At 40.3% G+C, this 18778-nt stretch overlaps 1 protein-coding gene and 1 pseudogene across 2 annotated transcripts in view; both read right to left on the bottom strand.

The window, feature by feature from the left end:
• Nucleotides 1–677: 677 nt before the first annotated feature.
• LOC307178738 (riboflavin kinase-like) lies at nt 678–3266 on the bottom strand (annotated as a pseudogene). Its single transcript has 3 exons — nt 3214–3266; nt 1722–1903; nt 678–1278 (listed from the first exon to the last, which is right to left on the bottom strand). The product of its transcript is annotated as a riboflavin kinase-like (transcript).
• Nucleotides 3267–6692: 3426 nt separating this feature from the next.
• The window catches only part of DPT (dermatopontin), a 39464-nt gene continuing 27378 nt past the window's right edge, over nt 6693–18778 (bottom strand). Inside the window, exons 3-4 of the mRNA XM_079938302.1 lie at nt 11633–11740; nt 6693–8034 (exon numbers count right to left, since the gene is read on the bottom strand). Of these exons, the coding sequence (XP_079794428.1) occupies nt 7968–8034; nt 11633–11740 (175 nt within the window). The 3' untranslated portion in view covers nt 6693–7967. The remainder of the gene's footprint in view (nt 8035–11632; nt 11741–18778) is intronic.

Here is an 18778-nt window from a genome sequence, read left to right as displayed (position 1 = left end):
TAGAGATTCGAAAAATGCTCATTTTACTGTTTTAAAAGAAAAACAAAAAAATAATAGGCACAGAGTGTAGACCAATTAAAACTGAGGCAGCTGTAACAAAAATGGAACACAGTACAGTGATTTGAGCCCTTAAAGGAAATGACTAATTAAAAAGAAATTTCGCAAGTCTACATGTCTATAATAATATATAAATGCACAAAGTATCAAAAATACGAAGTCTGGATCTTTCCCCTTAGGTTTGTAATAAACTGTCAAACTTCTGCTTAATATAGTTGTTTTTATAAGCCTTCTGATTAGTAAAGCATGCTATGCAGGTAATGCATGCTAGAATTTTACCATGAGAATTATAGTTCTCATCTCAAACTAATGACTTGCCTGTTACCCATATTTATATATATTTCTTTTCCATTATAAAACACTTAAGACCTTTCTAGTGGTACATTTTAATCAACATATATAAAATAGAATCTTGATTTTTAAAATGAACCTTTTTAGTACTGTAACATGATGGGTTTAATTGAACAGTTGGAACATAATATGGTAACATTAAACTGTTTAAACTAATTCACAGCTGTAGGAAAATGTTTGATTTTTAAAATACAACCAAGATGAGACTGTAGAGTTATGAGCAGTAAAATATTAGAGAACAGTGAATGAATAAATAAAATGCTTTTCCATCAGTGGCCATTCATTATTTTGCTTTTAGGAACCGGGAAGAAATTGTCTTCTTTGAGTTTCAAATGTTCTGGTAACTCTAGTCGTTTCTTGGCTTCCTCAATATCACCTTGAATTGCTGAATCAAAGAATCAAAGTTCTCTTCTGGTCTGAGGTGGCCAACAATGGCCACATTAAGAATTTCCCCATAGAAGTCCTCTTTGAAAGTAGGCATGATATGAGTTTCCCTGGACTTTTTTGTATTCTTGTAGTATGGGTTCCATCCTATGCTCACCACCGTCTTAGGGACGACTCCATTTCCAACACCGGCCCAACCATGATAAATGCCGGTGGATACATCAGCTGGAATATTATCTATTACTTGTTCAGGAAACTTAGCTGTAGGAATGCCCGGCTGCTTGGAGCCGCGACCGAAGCCCCGCACCACTTGGCCGCGGCAGAAGTACGGCAGGTGCCTCGTGACGTCGTCCGCTCGGGGTGCGGGCTGCGGTCCAGTCCGCGCGTCCGGCGGCGCCGCCGTCGAGGCGGTGCCCGGACCCCCCGGACCAGCCGGGGGATACGGGCTGGAGCTGTGCCGGCCGGCCGGCCCGGCGAGCACACGGGCTCACAACCGGCCGAGCCGCGCGGACTACACGCTGCGGCGAGACCCTCACGCCGCTGACCGAACAGAAGGTGCCGGGCGCCGCAGAGGCTGCGTCTGGGCTCCGGAACGCCGGCGATCGCGGAAGTAAGTCAGGAGTGTGTTTTATGCTTTGTGGCTTCCTTCAGTTTGTTCCAGGAGCAAAGTAGGTAATTAATGATACCTTGTTGAAGTAACAGTCAACATTAAATGTACAACAGCACAGATGTGTGAGATTATGGATTTAGAACAAGCAATGGCGCCATTCTGGGAAGGGCTGAGCCTGATGCCCTGCCCCAATAATCCACTCATCCACATCTTTCCATCTTTTTCTATCCGTCTGCAAGGACTTTTATCACGGCTTACCAACGCATGTGGAGAACTAAGCCTGCCTTCTCTCTGAATTTCTGGGAAGTCCTTCTCCAACTTGAACTGTGCTGTTTTACACTGTGAGAGATTTTCAATTCCTTTTTCCTGGGAGCAATGGGCAGAACTAATTTGCATGACATTCTACGGTCTCGGTAGGGGACAGGCAGGTATGACTCAGAGGCTGTTTGATTTCCAAAACGTCTTTCCAAGGGGTTATGGCTAATGAGCTCACCTTTGAGTCTGCCAACAAAAGAGGCCCAAGGAGACACCCAGGTTAGTTGAAATCCACCAGTCTCAGAGAGGGGAGATGTGGCACACCAGCACGGCTTATGAATGCCTGCCAAGCAACCTTATAAACAGGAAACCCTGACTCTGAGAAACTAGCTTCACCGCTTCAGTCCAGCTTATCACCAGCGAATCCCACAAGTAACTCGTAGGGGGAATAACCAGGAAAAACAAGGGTCATAAAGTCTGTATTCATGAAATTTTAATCTGTGTTAGCATTAGTCTTAGGGCTCTACTTTTATTTATTCATCAAATATTTGTTGTATTGGGGATGCATCAAACAAAAATCACTGCCCTCCCACCCCCCTAGAGCTCATATGCTGTTATAAGACTCAAAAAGCATCCAAATTCACACAGAGTTACACCAGTTTACCAACCTGAGCCCCTTTGCCCCTCAGCCCCCAGTCTCTTCAGGGCTTAGTTAACTAGGCTCTATCTCACGTGCAACAAATACCTAGCCCTGTCCTTGCTGCTCAGATATTGATTTCAATATAGTTTAAAAGGTCATAAAAACACCAAAATTCACATTCTGGTCATTAGTGCGGTAACACACTTTCTGAACATGTGCCAATTGTGACTCGTGTGTTTTCCAACTCCCTCATCATTAGTGAGTAGTTCTGTAAAGGATGAAATTGATGATTACCTAATGATGCTGGGGAAAGAGCAGGAGATGGCATTAACCCCCCTCAAAACCACAGCATCATCATCATACCATGCCTCTTAATAGAACGATACAATTTTCAAAGTACATTTACTCATGTTTTCAATTACTGATTGCTTAGAGCTTTGGTAGGTTTTCCCAATAAAAACTGAAAACCAACTAGAAATCCAGATTAATTTTAAAACATATGTCTTGGGTGCCCACTATGTGTAAAACACCTTGCCAGGCACTAAAAACCTACAAATGAACCGAAGAGGCAGGACTCCTGCCTTCATGAGAGTGAAAACAAAGATGTGGGGTACGGAGGGAGCCAGGGAGGGATCCTGAACCGTCTTAGAAAGCACTGGAAGTTTTCTGGGGAAGCTGAGCCCATGCTTGGCCCTGAAGGGCAAGTTAGACTTTGGTGAGTGGAGGAGTTTAAAATATTAGTTTCTCATTGGCCGTATGACAGAATGAACATCTGTTCCATTGTCTCTGGGGATGGTGAGAGACGTTGGAAAGAGCAGGTAATTCTGCATATTAAATTATAATTCACTAGGTGGCCGGTTAGATGAAAGAGTCTGGTTTTATAATCTTTCTTTCCATGAAGTCACCATATGCTCACCTTTCAGCTGGAACACGGTCCTGGGGCTGAAATGCTTGGCAGGTGGTGACCATTTTTGTTCCATAAGATTAAAATTACTTTTTTAAAAAAATTATAAGCACAATCAATGGTAATTGTTTTTTAAAGTTGGGAAAAGCAGAAAAGTATAAAAAAGAACAGAGAAATAAACAGTAATGCTACAACTCAGAGAATTCAGAGAATATAGGAATTTACATTTTTTAAAAGATATTTCTATTCCACATTTTTCACTGATACAGATACTCATTCATTCACACAGACAACTGGGCTCCTTCCAGGTGCATTGGGAATAGGAGAAGAAGGAGGTCACAAATGGTACATTTCCAGTACTTAGCAAGGCACAGCGGAATCTAATAAATAGGTTTTAAAATACATAGGTAGTGTTGGTTGGTTTTTAGTTTTTAGGAGATGGTGGTTATTTCATCCTGTGAAAAGTTTAAGTTCCATGAAAATCTGTGCTATGCGTGAATACATTATTATTTAAAATGACTTTTTGAGGTAGGTGTGTTTTCTTATCCTTGCTTTACAAAGGAATAAGTTGATAAAATATATTCATTTCACTTACCTAAATGACTCTGGCTTCCAGAATGGTAACTAGGCTCTGGTACTACTTTTTAACACAGTGGTTTAACTTCAGAGAGCTAAACAGAAGCGCTAAACAGGTTTAATTAAAATTGATGGAAGCTTTGTAAGATTTTCTTTTTTTCTTTTCTTTGATTTTCTTTGTAAGAGTGGACTCTATTGACTCTATGGCCTTTGCTTGTGTTGGCCACCTTGATATGCATCCCTGTTTGGCTGCGGTCTGTACTGAGCAACCTTTTCCTTCATTAATAGGGGGAGAAGAATCTGGAAGTGTAAGAAGAGAATCAAGTAGGTTGGAAGCTAGATGGAGAACCAGCTAGAGAGAGGGAAAACCCCTGACTACATGATGGACAATAAAAAAAAAAAAAAACATGGCAGAAGGAAATGTCTAAATTTTTAAGTTTTTTTGTTTTGTTTGAGTTTGTACATTCATTAATGCTTTTATGAGAATACATTCCTCTGAAGGGACTAAAAAAAAATGTTGAGTTTCTGGTCTGGGTCAAAGCCGTTGATGGTAAAGATAATATATGTGGATGAACACCCAGGATGGAGAGAAAACTTCCCAGGCCCTGGTATTGTGCATATGAGAAGAATGGAGGAGCAGAGACGGGAGTTGATAAATTCCCTCTCCCTAGATTTCTAGGAGGGCCCAGCTGCAATCTGAGTTCTAGATAGATATAAAAATTGCAATGAATATGCATAACTAGTTTATGGTGCTGATGTGAACTACCAGTACATCCTTAGGGCATTATGACTGCATGTTGTGCCTCCAAGACACCTTGGTGACATCAGTGTTTCCCAGGGAACCTTTCCTAAGCGTATACATCTTTTTATGCCTTCCATGATGTTGTTTCTATTGCCTGAAATGCCACTTTCCCTTTTCCCACCCTAACCTCTCACCACTCTCTATTGAAACGATACCTATTCTTGACTTATCAATCTGGACTGTAATGATTTGTTTGCTTGTCTGACTCCCTTAGTTTATAATCCTCTGGAATGTAGAAACTGTGCCTAGTACAGGGGTTAATATATAATAAGAACTTAATAATTTATTGATTCAGTGACTGAATATGAATAAACAAATAAATAAATGAATGAGAGCAAAACTTAAGTGCCACCTCTTTTATGAATTTTCCTATTCTTTATCTCTACTAATATCCAGCTTACCTGAGGAACATTTTTTCTAATATATACTAATAATATTCCATTCCTCTTACTACATTTATTGGGTACTTATTATGTATAATAAGTAAGTACATATAATAAGTATAATAAGACACTGTGAGATTGCATTTAATCCTTACAACAACCCCATGATGTGGGTACTATTATTGTCTTTACTGGTAAGGAAATAGAGTCTCAGGGAAGGTAGGTGACTGAGTCAAGGTCATGCAGCTGATAAGGGACGGAACCAGGATTTGTGCCCAGACGGTTGGACTCCAGAGCCCACACTTTTCCCGCTCACCTCACAAGTTCTCCTGGTCCTTCAGGGCTAACCATAGGCTTGGCTTCCTCAGGAAACTTTGCTGCACTTGTGTCTCAATTGTCTATTTTCTCATCTCTCCCTACCAGACTGTAGACCCTGTGAGGCAGGAATCATGTCTCTTTTCTTCCCATTTTATGTGATCACCATCTTGTGAAATTATTGGAAAAGGGATTCCTGTTCGTACCAGGCAGATGAAGAAAGGGTGGGCCCGGGGATTTGTCTAGCATTGCACAGCCACTTTCTGTCAGAGCCGAGGTTAGGACCTAGGTTTTCAACTCTCATCCCAGGCTTCTTCTCTGGAAGAAAATGCCTTAGCAAATCCCTTTGTAAACAATTTGGGGCAGATGATAGCATTTACGGAATTCTAGGATTGCAAGAAAACACAATGATTACCTAGATAAATGTCCTCCTAGAGTGGAGAGGTAGCCCATCCAAGGTTGTGGACAAGTAAGTAGAAAGATTGGAGTAATGAGAGCACAGAGAGAGAACTTGCAGTCAAAAGATCTGGGATTTAGCCCCAGTCTGGCACCCAGTTCTTACTGACTGACATAATAGAAAGTATAAATTATTCAGGTTTGAACCAAGTTGATAATGTCTTTACTGTTATTGTCCTTGGCCTATATGCAAAAACAGCTTCTCTCATAGTTTTTCTCTCCTTTTATTCTACTTGGCACAGACACTTATTGGATTGCTTTATTATTTTTTTTCCTCGACTTGTGCTGTCTGGCAGTCTTCTGGACTGCTTCTCCCAGCTGCATCTCTCCAACCTCAGCCCTGGTGAGGTGCAACACCCCTACACACCTTTGGTTTTCATCATAGCTGCTAAGTCAGCCCGTCTGTGTTGCTTGCCTCCCTTCCAGCTGTGTTCCACACACCCAACTAAGTCCATTTCCTGGCTGCCATCCTGACCCAGAGCTGCAATTGCTAAAATATTAATGATGCCCATTGTGAAACAACACTGTGAAGCTTGCTGTAAAGTAAAATTGCCAGAGAGGTGCAAACAATGAAATGGAAGAAATAAAGCGAAACCATAATATGAAAGAGGGCCTCAGCATTAAGGCAAAGGAGGACATATCCTTAGCTCTGCCTTCCTCTTCCTAATACCAGGATCTCACTGTGGGAAATGCAGCATCACTGGCTGAGATTCACTATCTTGGCCACCTAGATGGCTTGCATAACAAGGTGGGTGACCCCTGTGGTTTTGCTTGGCTGCCTGCTCTCCTGGGTCCCCTGAGAGAGAAAAGAAGGGAAGGGCAGCATAGACCTGAAAAGAAAAGGCCAACTGTATGGGTAAAGGAAATAGGGGCTCCCTGTGGTTAAAAAGCATTGGTGTGAGGAGGATTTAAAGGCAGAGAAATGTGGTTCCACCCTTTGTCCAATCCTTAATGGAAGCACTTAGCACTTTATAGTTTATGTATTGCATTTCTTAACCATATTCTGTCATAATCGTTATTGTATTCCTGGTGCCATGCATGGTACTTGGCACAATCACAGCGCTAAGCTGTATGTTCTGAATGGATGGACGAATGATCAGAAAGGGGAGTGAAGCGAGAAAAAAGCTGACCCTTAACATTTGCAGCATAGTAAATGTTAATATGTTTATTCCTTTTATGACGAAGAGAGTGAAAAGGGCTGGGGACGGAGACATCACAGGAGGAGGAAAGATAATGCCACCTCCGCAAAAGACACTCCTAAACTACACATAGAAGAGAAGGAGACCCCCCAGGACAGGCCTTCCCATCCAGAATATTGAGACCAATCCAAGTGAGTTTTCCAGAGCTCTCACAGCTACAGGGCGTATGCCAGCCTTCCCAGGTGCCAGTGAGTCAAACCCCTTTTTCAGTTTTCCAAAGCACCCTGACCACACTCCCTTTCCCTCCAGGTTCCTAATTTGAGTTCCATTCTCTGACCTCTCTCTTCTTTCTTGTTTTTGTCTTACTTGAGACAGATTCCCACAGGTTCCTCTGGTTCCGATGCTCATTTTCATTACTGGGTGTGCTAGTAGTCTTCTTCCAATTTAGGAAATTCTTCTAATCCTCAGTCTTTCAGCCCCCAAACTCTTCCACCTCCCCATTTCACCTCACAGTCTCCTCCCTCCTGGAGCACGGAGCTCTGTAGGTGAACTTCTAGGCAACCATGGCTCATGTGGTGGGGGAGAGTGGAAGCATGTCCCCTGAAGGCAGAAGGTCTGTTCTAGGGGAGGACCCTAGGTTTCCTTCAAACAGTCATAGCTGCAGACCTTCCTTCCCCTTCCTCAGTTTCTGCCCCTTCACTCCACTACTGAACCTGTTCACAGACACTGCTCAGCAACAGGCAGCTTATTGGGTAGAAAAAGCAGCAGCAAGGCTGTGACAGGTGCTCCAGCAGCCAGGCTTCTTTTTCAGGCTGTGAGCATGCACACAGAATACATGGTGTGCAACAGAGCCGTTGTCACTCATATAAAATCGTTGCTATGGAACTTGTTGAAAGTGAGAAACTGTGGATTTTATTATAAGTGTGATACTAGTCAGAAGGGCCCAGATAGCCGGCATAGCAACTATCAACCAGCTCAGGGAGAAGAAAAGAGAGCGGTAGAAACCATTTAGGAGTCCCAACTGATGTTAACATAAGTGGACATCCTCAGGTCTCCTGGCCCCTTTCCCTTCACCCAGATTGGTAGGTTGCAAATCTAAACATTTTCAAATTCGCAGTTGTAGTCAGTCATCCGGCACATTATGAACTTCCACTGGCGATCCCTGTGGGGAGAGAGTCAGAGAGCTAACGTCAGTGAGAAAAGACACCTTAGGAAAAACCACTGCTAAGAGTAAAGGAGTGAAAAACCTTTGGAGCATTTAGGGTCAACTAATTTCACTTTCCTCTCAGAAGACACATCTATGAAGTCACTAGAAAACCTACAAGTGATCGTCTATGAGGTCAGGAGTCCTGGACACCGCCTCACCTAGTTCAAGTTGCACCTAGGAGGGGACTAGCTAGGTCACTGGCATGTCGAGGTCCTGTTTATCACCAGTGATCAGTTCACCACTGCTCTGTCTCAAAGGGACCTCTTGGACATATAGGTTAACAACGTGTAATAAAAGCATTTATTCAACATTGTCTCCATTTCACGGTAAAGAATCTTCTCTTACCTAGGCCATCCATCTGCTCATTCTTTCTTTTCCTAAATACCTATCATGTGCTAGGCTCCATGCTATACCCTGTGTGTTCCCCTTCAGAAGACACTATCATAGGGAAATGAAGGGAGGGGAAACAACTCTAAAACCCATAAAGTGAAAAAGAAAATGCCTGCCATTCTTGTATAACAAATTGAATTGAGTATTTGTTTAAATGGTCAGGCATGGGTATGAGAGGACATAGAATTGCTCAATTTTGAAATAACATGGTGTGGATACATTTCAAGGAATGTTCTTTGCTAAGGGCTAGCCTAAGTTCTTCGTTCACCCATTTAACAAAAAATTTTGAGATCCTACTCTGCACAGCACTTTTCTGGTCTGATTTTGTTTAACAATGATAACGGTGATGGTATTGACAATTGTAACTACTATTTGCTGAGTCCTCCAATCTATCCAGCATTGCACTAGATGCTTTACATATTTTTTCATTTAATCCTCATGATAAGTCATTGTTAAGGTGAAGAAGCAGACTCAGAGAAATAAGTGGCCTTCATTAACATAATTAGGTGACAATTTCAGGTTCCAAGTTTGTTGAACTCAAATCTTCCTCTTTATCTTATATCAGAATGCCTCCATAACTTGATACCCATAATCCCATCGAGGACATGGGCTGTCACATCCTTCGCAAAGTCTTGATGAAGGGCAAAAAGAAAGAGTCATTCCATATACGATCACACAAATGCTTCCCAAGAACAGTGAGGTCATTCAACCTTAGAATATCCTTCTTCCTTTTCAATCTGAAAGGCCTCTTCCCAGATCAGTTTCTCTAAAACACCAACAGTGGTAAGATCTTCATCCATCTGGAAGGTGGGGCTGACTACTCTCAGTCCTGGGAGATAACAGCAGCTATGGTACACGCTGCTCAAACAGCCTAAGGCAGGCTTTATCATTTGAGTCTGCTGCTCCAGCTTGTTTGTTTAGAGTTATTGGGCATAGGGTCCTCCAGTACAGATCTTTAAGAGCCTGGATAACCAACTATTTATTAGTATTTATTCCTGCAGTTGGCAACAGAGGACATGGCTTGTTTTAGATGGAGGTTAGAAAAGTGGTAGCATGCATATTTATCAAATGAATTTTATTACTGTAGACAAGTCTTATTTATCTCTGTGCCAACAGACACAGGTAAATAAGATCTTCAGCCAGGCGTTCACGCTACTCTTTTACGAGGCTTTTAATTGATGCTAAGCAAAATGTAGACTACTTGGTTGTAAAAGAATCGAGGTACCCAAATCAGGCTTAGTCGCTGATTTCTTTCCTGGACAGTGGTGCTCAAGCAGGGGCAGTTTTGCTCCCCAGGGTTCGTTGTTGCTGTTGTCACAACTATGGGCGGGGGTTGCTACTGCCAGCTAGTGTGTAGGGGCCAGATGCTGCTGAACATCTAGACTGCACAGGAAAGGCTCCTGCAACAAAGAAGTATCTGGCCCCAGTTGTCGGTAGTGCCCCAGATGAGCAACTCCATTCCAGGAGGAAACCACTACGATTTGCATGTAGAGGAAAAGCTCCTGCCCAGTGAGTCCTGTGCACTGACAATATTTATCCAAGGTAGCGGCCTCAGCCTCTTTTAGCAGAGTGGAAGAAATCGAAGTTGTGGACCTTTAAGCCACTGATTGTTAGTGACAGTAGCAAAATTACATGGGTATATTCATTTTAAACAAATGCATGACATAGTATCTCAGTTTTCCAAGATTTTGAGTTAAACCACATAACTGAAAATTTCCAAGCCAAGCAGTTGGACATTTTAACTGCCAAAATGTATTTATTTGGTGGAAATTTTGGATGGCATGCTTTCTTTACTGTATTCCTTCCTGCCTTCTTAAGGAGGAAATGCAGAACTAATTTTCATGATGACTTGGAGACATCATTAGGAATATTGAGCTCTCTGCTATAATGTTATCCAGTGCTGCCCGTTGGGGATACACACGCCTGCTAAATGTCACCGGGCTTCCATAGTCTTTGAGTTCTTAGGTCTTTCCTTTTCTTTCTTTCTTTTTCTTAAGTATGTTTTTGTATGTGTCACATCATTCAACTATTTCTTTTCACTGGTGAAGTGAGTCTCATTCTAAGTAATATCTTTATTTTTTAATTTGCCCCTTCTAGAAAATAGTAACTAAGCTAGATAAAAACATATCTAAAATACAAATAATTAATGTGTGAGAACTAAGAAGTTCTGCTATGAGCAAATGTAAGGGTTTTTGTTCGTGGAGCCGGCAACACGTATTGTGTCTTTTCAGAGCTACTTCATGGGTTTTTTTTTCTGTTTTATTTTTCTTTTTTTAAATTAAGGATTGTGTCAGTTGTATTGTATTGTATTGTATTGTATTGTATCAGTTAGGTGTGATATCATTGCACTCAAAAGCATAAATATACACAAAACATAAGTCACACTCAAATTTGTCAATCTATTATTTAATGAGTTAGGTTTTGTCCTATTTGAAAAATATTTATTGCTAACTTTTCAGAAATTCATTTGCTGTGTAAAGTGATGATCACCTGACTAAAAGTAGACAGATCAACCTTTTAACACCTGAATTTATTCATGTCTCTTTATTAGTAGGGAGAAGAATTTTTATTTTCTTCTTCTTGTTTTGTTTTGATGTATTCAATATTTGTGATAAGATTGGGAGCTGATTGTGAGAGCAAACAGATTTAAAAAATTAGTGGCGTTTTCTTTTCCGTTATTTAAATTCTCCTTTTTTATTTCTAAATAAGGTTGGTAAGTTTTGTGTGTTTCTCCCCTCCAGCCCCCTCTCCTTCTTTTCTCTCTCTCTTCCCACAACCCAAAGTGGGGACCATATGGAGAAATGGCATTGGAGAGGGTTCATTTTGACAGTGGGTACTCTTTCAATCATTTTTGTACTCTCTTCCTAATGTTTGGTAAGGAAAAATCCTCTTTGAAATTGAATACAGGGAAAAGCTTAGAACATCATGGAATACCAAGTTGGGAATTTCCTGCTCTGAGCAAGTTGGAACACAACCTCATCTGCTGCTGCTGAAATGGGTTCAATTCTCATTGCTTTCCACTGTCCCATCAATCTCTCAGTTAATCTTAGACCAAGTAAGAAACTCAAATAGGGAAAACCCCAGATCCAGGTTCCTACAGGCATGATTCTTGTGTGGAGCTAATTCCTGACCTCGCTAACCCTAGCCCATGGTGAAGGCTCACCTTTCCACTGGAGAGAAAGTGGTTGTTGCTCCTCGTATATAGTAATCATAATTGTAGGAAATCATGTCCATTTCCTCACCATAGTGGCCTGGATATTCTGTTGTCAGCCTGTGTGGGAAGAACAAAAGGTTAGAGGGAAAAGATAAAACTATTATTGCTGGAGGCAAACAGGAGCAAACAAGAGACATACTATAAGGGAGAGATGGAGTTTGAACATTATGGGAGACCCAAACCAGAGTTGGGTGGCCTCCACCAAGCTATTCCAGGCTGCCAAATGATGGACAGCTTCCTTGCACTTCTCATATTCCTTCTTGCCGTTAAACTATACACTGAAAAAGATGTAGATAACTCCTCAGGTCTCGAGGAAATATTGATTAATATCAATATTAATCCATTCCATTCAAGTCCACTAGAACCATGTTTTCAAACTGTGGATTGTGACTTAGTTGCAGATCATGAAATCAATTTAATTGGTTAGTACCAGATGAACTTTAAAAAAAGAAGAAATAGAATAGAAAATATCAGAGACTGCATTGTACACACTAAAGATAAGTTCTTGGGTGTGTGTGTAAAAACTTTGTTTCAAGTATATATGCATGTTTGTATTTATATGATGTTTGTATTGTGTAATAGTTTAATATGCATTTTTTATTGTGAGTCATGATCTAAAAGGTGTTTGAAAAATATTAAAGTAAAAGGTAAGCTGTACAAGGGTGCTCTTTACCTAGTCTGCCATTGTTTCTTTGGCGCCTAAAACAGTTCCTGGTACCTAGTAAGTATTTGCTGAATAAATAAATAGCCTTGGGAGAGTCATTTAATCTCAGTTTCCTGGTCTATAGAAGAATGAAAGCTACCTTATAGGTTTGTCATTGGCAGTAATACAAATATGTGTGACACGTGGTAGGAGTTGAATTATTAGAAGAAATTTTGTTTCTTCTTCCTCCTTCTCCTTTCCTTCTTTCTCCAAAATTACGTCAATCCTGGGCCTCTCTCTGAAGAGGTTCGTTGTGGTCCACCCTGGAATAAATCTTGAATTTCCTGGTTCTTATAAGGCTAAACCACTGGGGCTCTTCAAGACCAAAATAGTCCTTTCAGTATGATACAGGTTCCCCAAAGTCTTCATCTGCATCCCCAAGGCTGCTTGGGAAACAAATAGTGAGTGTTAGTAATTTAATGTGATTTGGGGTCATTGTATGTTGATGATAGAAACATCTCTCCCTGTGTAGTCATAATACTGCAAGATTGTCATGAAATCTTAAAAAGATTGATTTATAAACTGGAAGGTCTCCCAAGAGAATCTCAGTGCTTAGATGCAACAAGATCAATGGTTAGCTCAGGGTAACCTGGGTTAGCCAGAGCCCTAAAAATTCACTGTCTTTGTTCATAACCATCCCTTTTCCCACATTATGCAGTTGTCCTTGTTCTCTGATTTTTCTCTTCTTAAGACATAAGACATAAGTATGCCAGACCCAACATGTTCATGAAAGGAAATAAGGCTAATGCAGAAGTCTATTTTGTGCTTCCAAAGAGACCCAGAACAGGGGCTTTATCTTTCTAATGAAAATGTTAAATGACTCATAAGTGGACCTAATAGGTTGTCCTTTGGATTCCATTGGTTTATGATCCCTGAGGATCCTAACAAGTGCTAGATTCAAGTTTACCCAAAGAAAGAGGGATTGGTTGAGAATGTGGATAATGCAAATTAGGATTAAAAGAGATGGAGTAGGAGGTGTTTTTCTTGCATCAGGAAGCACAAAGTATTTTCCAGAACTTTTAGAGCATTCTTTAGATACAGTGTATAAAAGTTAATTGCCAAACATTTTAATACCTGCTGAGGCAAAGTCTACATAAGGTAATACTGCATTAGGCTAAATCCAATTGCCAAAACTATTGGAAATAATTAGGCTAGACTTCTATTTAAGTCTTTACTGATCTACCTTCAGATGATTTGGATAGTTAAATACATTTGGAATAAGTGGGAAAGAGACTTGCATTTTAAAAAAATCATGACATTTTAAGCTTCAAAGGGGGACAAAAGTCATCCAACGCTTTCTTCAACGAGCATTCCCTATTGCTTCATTTTTGGAGGTGATCAGACCAAAGGGCCTGCTGTTCAACTGGGAGATTTCTCTGTGGGGGACTGCTGTTCAGTGAATTTCTAGAATGCCCTGGAGAAGGTATTATGCATGCTTATTTGTGTATTTCCATCTTGATCCCAGGCAAGTTTTTGTTTTTGCCTTATTTCTGGGGTTTGGTGTTGTTTTGTTTTTGTTATAAAATCATGAGATAAAGTTTAGACTATCTTACAGAATCCTAGATTAAAGAGGCTAGGGAAGGAGTTTGGATATTGATAGAAATTATCCCTACTTTATGAAACTGAAAATACAGAGAGAGAAAGGCCCCTTTCCTCCCCTTTGGGAGGAAAGTGAACCTCCCAAACACCATTCATAGAGGGAGCTGCTGTTTCAATACGGTCCAGGATTCTGAATTTTAGAACCAGATAGATGTGTCTCCGTTTAGTTCGTGATGACATCATGCATACACAAAATATTCTAATAAGTGAAAGCCCTAGTAATGGCTCCTCAGAGGAAAAAAAGAATTTAAACTTTCAGAACTAGGTATTGGGACAAGGGCATAGGGACTTGTCAGGAAATTAAGAGACTACAGGGAAGCAGAAGATCAGCGTTTCATAAGCTATGGCAATGAGCTTCCAGAGGGAGAGAGGAGGAGAGTTCAGTGTGGTTGCAGATTCCTTGTGAATTACCAGGTCACTTCAGGCAGCTTTTTGGCAAAGCACACTTCATACTGAGCATTGCCATACATTCCTAGGCCAATTACAACAATCAAACAAGCCTTCAGCTTGGAAAGATGAAGGGAAAGTTCAGTCAGAAAGGTGTCTTTATTCAATTTACTGAAATGAGTCACTTACTGAAGGTCTTCTATCAGGAGCCTTACATATCCCTTTACAAAGAAGTACATATGTGTGTGTATGTGTTCCTCCTATCACTTTTAGATGAGTGACTATTGGGGTACAATTCCTCGCTTTACATTACTTTTTACGCCCTATGCAGGCAAGATGAGAGAGACAGAAAGTTGTTCCAAAGCTAAGTGAGAACTTGATAACATAGAACCACTTGTACAGCTTCTTGTATTAGATAAGGTTGAAGGAGATGGAAAGAAATTAGTTATGAACTGAAGAGAGCCCATACAAATGGAAGGGATTTTTAAGACTGATATAGGATTTTCTCGTCTAAGGTTATTAAAGCTCTGAAATTATCAGTAGATCCAACTAGAATCAATAAATGATTTCTCTCCAATACGTTACCACAAACTGAACTGCAGCTGATAGATGGCATTCTCCTTTGCTGTGAGATATATCACAGAGCTTACTCAGATATATGTTATCACATTCATTTTAAAAAGGGGAGTAGAGATAGAATTTAGTTAGATAAAGAGGACAATTTTACTTTTTGTCGGAGGTTTGCTTAAGAAATTATGCGGTTTTTAATAGTTAAAGGGTTTTGACTCTATTCTTTAACAGAAAGTGACTCAGTATAAGATTTTAACAAACTTCACCTTTATTATTGATTACTGAGACTTGAACATAAAGTCAGACTTCATAGCACTAGCATCTATCTGTTACATGTCTGACCTGCTGGTAGGTAGGACAGCTGGATTATTTGGGGTCATCCTAGAGGCTCCACTTTCAGGCCATGCATCCCACTGGAGTGCACATGAACAAATGGGGCCATGTCTCATGACCCAAAGTCAGCTGGTGTCACATCCTCAACCTTATCCCACTTTGTGAAATGCCAGAGAGGCACACACTACAGACTTCTACTGTAAAAACTGGAAGAAAACTCAGCACTTACAAGGTAACAAACCAGAAGGGGGTACCTGAGGAAGCCATACTTCAGCATTTTTAAAGACAAGAGGAAACAATGTTTTCCATCCCATTGTTAAGAGCTCAGCCCATGCTCAAACAACATTTCAGAGAAGCTTCTGCTGATCAGTCCAATCTCTAGTTCTGTTTTGCTCCTATTTTCTCCACTTCCTAATTAACACCTCATTTAAAATATCACATTCTAATGTTCTATTACTTGTTAGCACCACATATTTAGCATCTGATTAGAAACAGAATACTGTATAGCATCTTGTTTCACGATGATGATCAATACAGTGAACTCTTTGAGGGGTCATTGGTACATGGAAGTCATATACACCTTTATGATCGAGTTCAGCAGTGGGCATGGAGGAGAAATTCAACATTTATAGACTTGATGTATTGAAGTTGGCCTACATTCTGCATCCAGCCAAAAAGAGGATGCCCCTTTCTGACAGGAAAATCATTGAGAAATGTCTTAAATAAACAGAATCTGTTTGTGATCAATCCTCTTGCATAATAAATGCTTTTCTAGGTAAGCTACAAGAAATGAGAAAACTTTAGTTTAGGCTAATTTGCCAGTGGTCTGGCACCCCCAATAGGTGCTGTACCAGAACCTGTTTGAATTACTTTTGCAGAAATGCGAAAAGTAAAACCCAATTGCACTTATGCATAAAGGAAAGCAACCTCAAGGGAACAGTCACCCTGGCTTCTACTGCAAAGAGCTGGAGAAAGTGGTCAAGTGAGACTAAATGACTCTGTAGTCACCAAAGTGCCCTTCTCTGCAGAGAGACCCTGAACTCTGGGGGTATGAGAAAGAATGCAGTATGTTCATGTCTGTCCACTTGTGGCGGATTTTGGAGATCTATATATCAAACAGTTCAAGTATGTATCGCAACATGGGGAACACAGTTCCAGAGATATCTGTGACTTAAATTAGAAGAGGAAAGTCCCTAAGTATTTTCCAAATTATTCTCTTAGAACTGAATTTCCAGCTCGCTGTCCAAGCTCAGAGCTGGTCAGCAAACACATTTGTTTTGATTCATGCTGGCTTTCACTGGCCAACTTACATCATGGTTGCCATGGTCCTGCAATCAGTGGGGGCAACTCCATCTGCAACATCTCCCCTTCAGCAAAAATAACCACTTTCTTCTCTGTTTTCACTACTGGGTGCCTACTGTATTGTTACCTAATACTTCACCTGTCCAGGTCTTATTTCCTTATCAACACTCAGAGAGCTCAGTTCTCTGCAAAGAACATGGGATTGGGAAGCAGATAGACCTGTTGGAATTGAGTTCAGTACTTTGAACAAGTCGCAATTTCTGCACCTCAATTCTCTGATCTGTGTCATAGTATCATGAGTCGCATGCATAAGAAATAAACAAGGCACTAGCCTCATCCACCAGAGGGCAGCCAGCAGAAGCAAGGAGAATTACATTCCTGCAGCCTGTGGAAGGAAAACCACATTCACAAAAGATACACAAAGCAAAAAGGCAGAGGACTATGTATCAGAGGAAGGAACAAGATAAAACCCCAGAAAAACAACTAAATGAAGTGGAGACAAGCAACCTTCCAGAAAAAAAATTCAGAATAATGATAGTGAAGATTATCCAGGACCTCGGAAAAAGAATGGAGGCAAAGATCGAGAAGATGCAAGGTGTGTTTAAAAAAGACCTAGAAGGATTAAAGAACAAACACCTACAAAGAATTAAAGACCAAACAAGCAGAGATGAACAATCCAATAACTGAAATGAAAAATACACTATAATGAATCAATAGCAGAATAACTGAGGCAAAAGAACATATAAGTGACCGGGAAAATAGAATGGTGGAATTCACTGCCATGAAACAGAAAAAAGAAAAAAGAATGAAAAGAAATGAAGACAGAATAAGAGACCTCTGGGACAACATTAAACACACCAACATTTGCATTATAGGGGTCCCAGAAAGACAAGAAAGAGAGAAAGGACCTGAGGAAATATTTGAAGGGATTATAGTCAAAAACTTCCCTAACAGGAGAAAAGAAATAGCCACCCAAGTCCAGGTAGTGCAGAGAGTCCCAGGCAGGATAAACCCAAGCAGAAACATGCCAAGACACATGGTAATCAAATTGACAAAAATTAAAGACAAAGAAAAATTATTGAAAGCAACAAGGGAAAAACGACAAATAACATACAAGGGAACTCCCATAAGGTTAATAGCTGATTTTTCAGCAGAAACTCTACAAGCCAGAAGGGAGTGCCACGATATATTTAAAGTGATGAAAAGGAAGAACCTACAACCAAGATTACTCTACTTGGCAAGGATCACATTCAGATTCAGCAGAGAAATCAAAAGCATTAAAGGCAAGCAAAAGCTACAAGAATTCAGCACCACCAAACCAGCTCTACAACAAATGATAAAGGAACTTCTCTAAGTGGGAACCAAGGAGAAGAAAAGGACCTACAAAAACAAACCCATAACAATTAAGAAAATGGTAATAGGCATATACATATCGATAATTACCTTAAACGTGAATGGATTAACTGCTCCAACCAAAAGACACAGGCTCACTGAATGGATACAAAAACAAGACCCATATATATGCTATCTACAAGAGTCCCACTTCAGACCTAGGGACACATACAGACTGAAAGTGAGGGGATGGAAAAGATATTGCATACAAATGGAAATCAAAAGAAAGCTGGAGTAGCAATACTCATATCAGATAAAATAGACTTTAAAGTAAAGAATGTCACAAGAGACAAGGAAGGACACTACAGAATGACCAAGGGATCAATCCAAGAAGATATAACAATTATAAATATATATGCACCCAACATAGGCACACCTCAATACATAAGGCAACTGCTAACAGCTATAAAAGAGGAAATCAACAGTAATACAGTAATAGTGGGGGACTTTAACACCTCACTTACACCAATGGACAGATCATCCAGACAGAAAATTAATAAGGAAACACAAGCTTTAAACAACACAATAGACCAGATAGATTTAATTGATATTTATAGGACATTCCATCCAAAAACAGCAGATTACACTTTCTTCTCAAGTGCAAATGGAACATTCTCCAGGATAGATCACATCTTGGGTCACAAATCAAGCTTCGGTAAATTAATTGAAATCATATCAAGCATCTTTTCCGACCAGCACACTATGAGATTAGATACAAATTACAGGGGGAAAAAAGGAAAAACCCCACAAACACATAGAGGCTAAACAATACGTTACTAAATGACCAAGAGATCACTGAATAAATCAAA

Source organism: Stenella coeruleoalba (genome assembly GCF_951394435.1).
Source record: "Stenella coeruleoalba genome assembly, chromosome: 1".
Taxonomy (NCBI): domain Eukaryota; kingdom Metazoa; phylum Chordata; class Mammalia; order Artiodactyla; family Delphinidae; genus Stenella; species Stenella coeruleoalba.
This window is presented reverse-complemented; position numbering and strand designations above follow the sequence as displayed.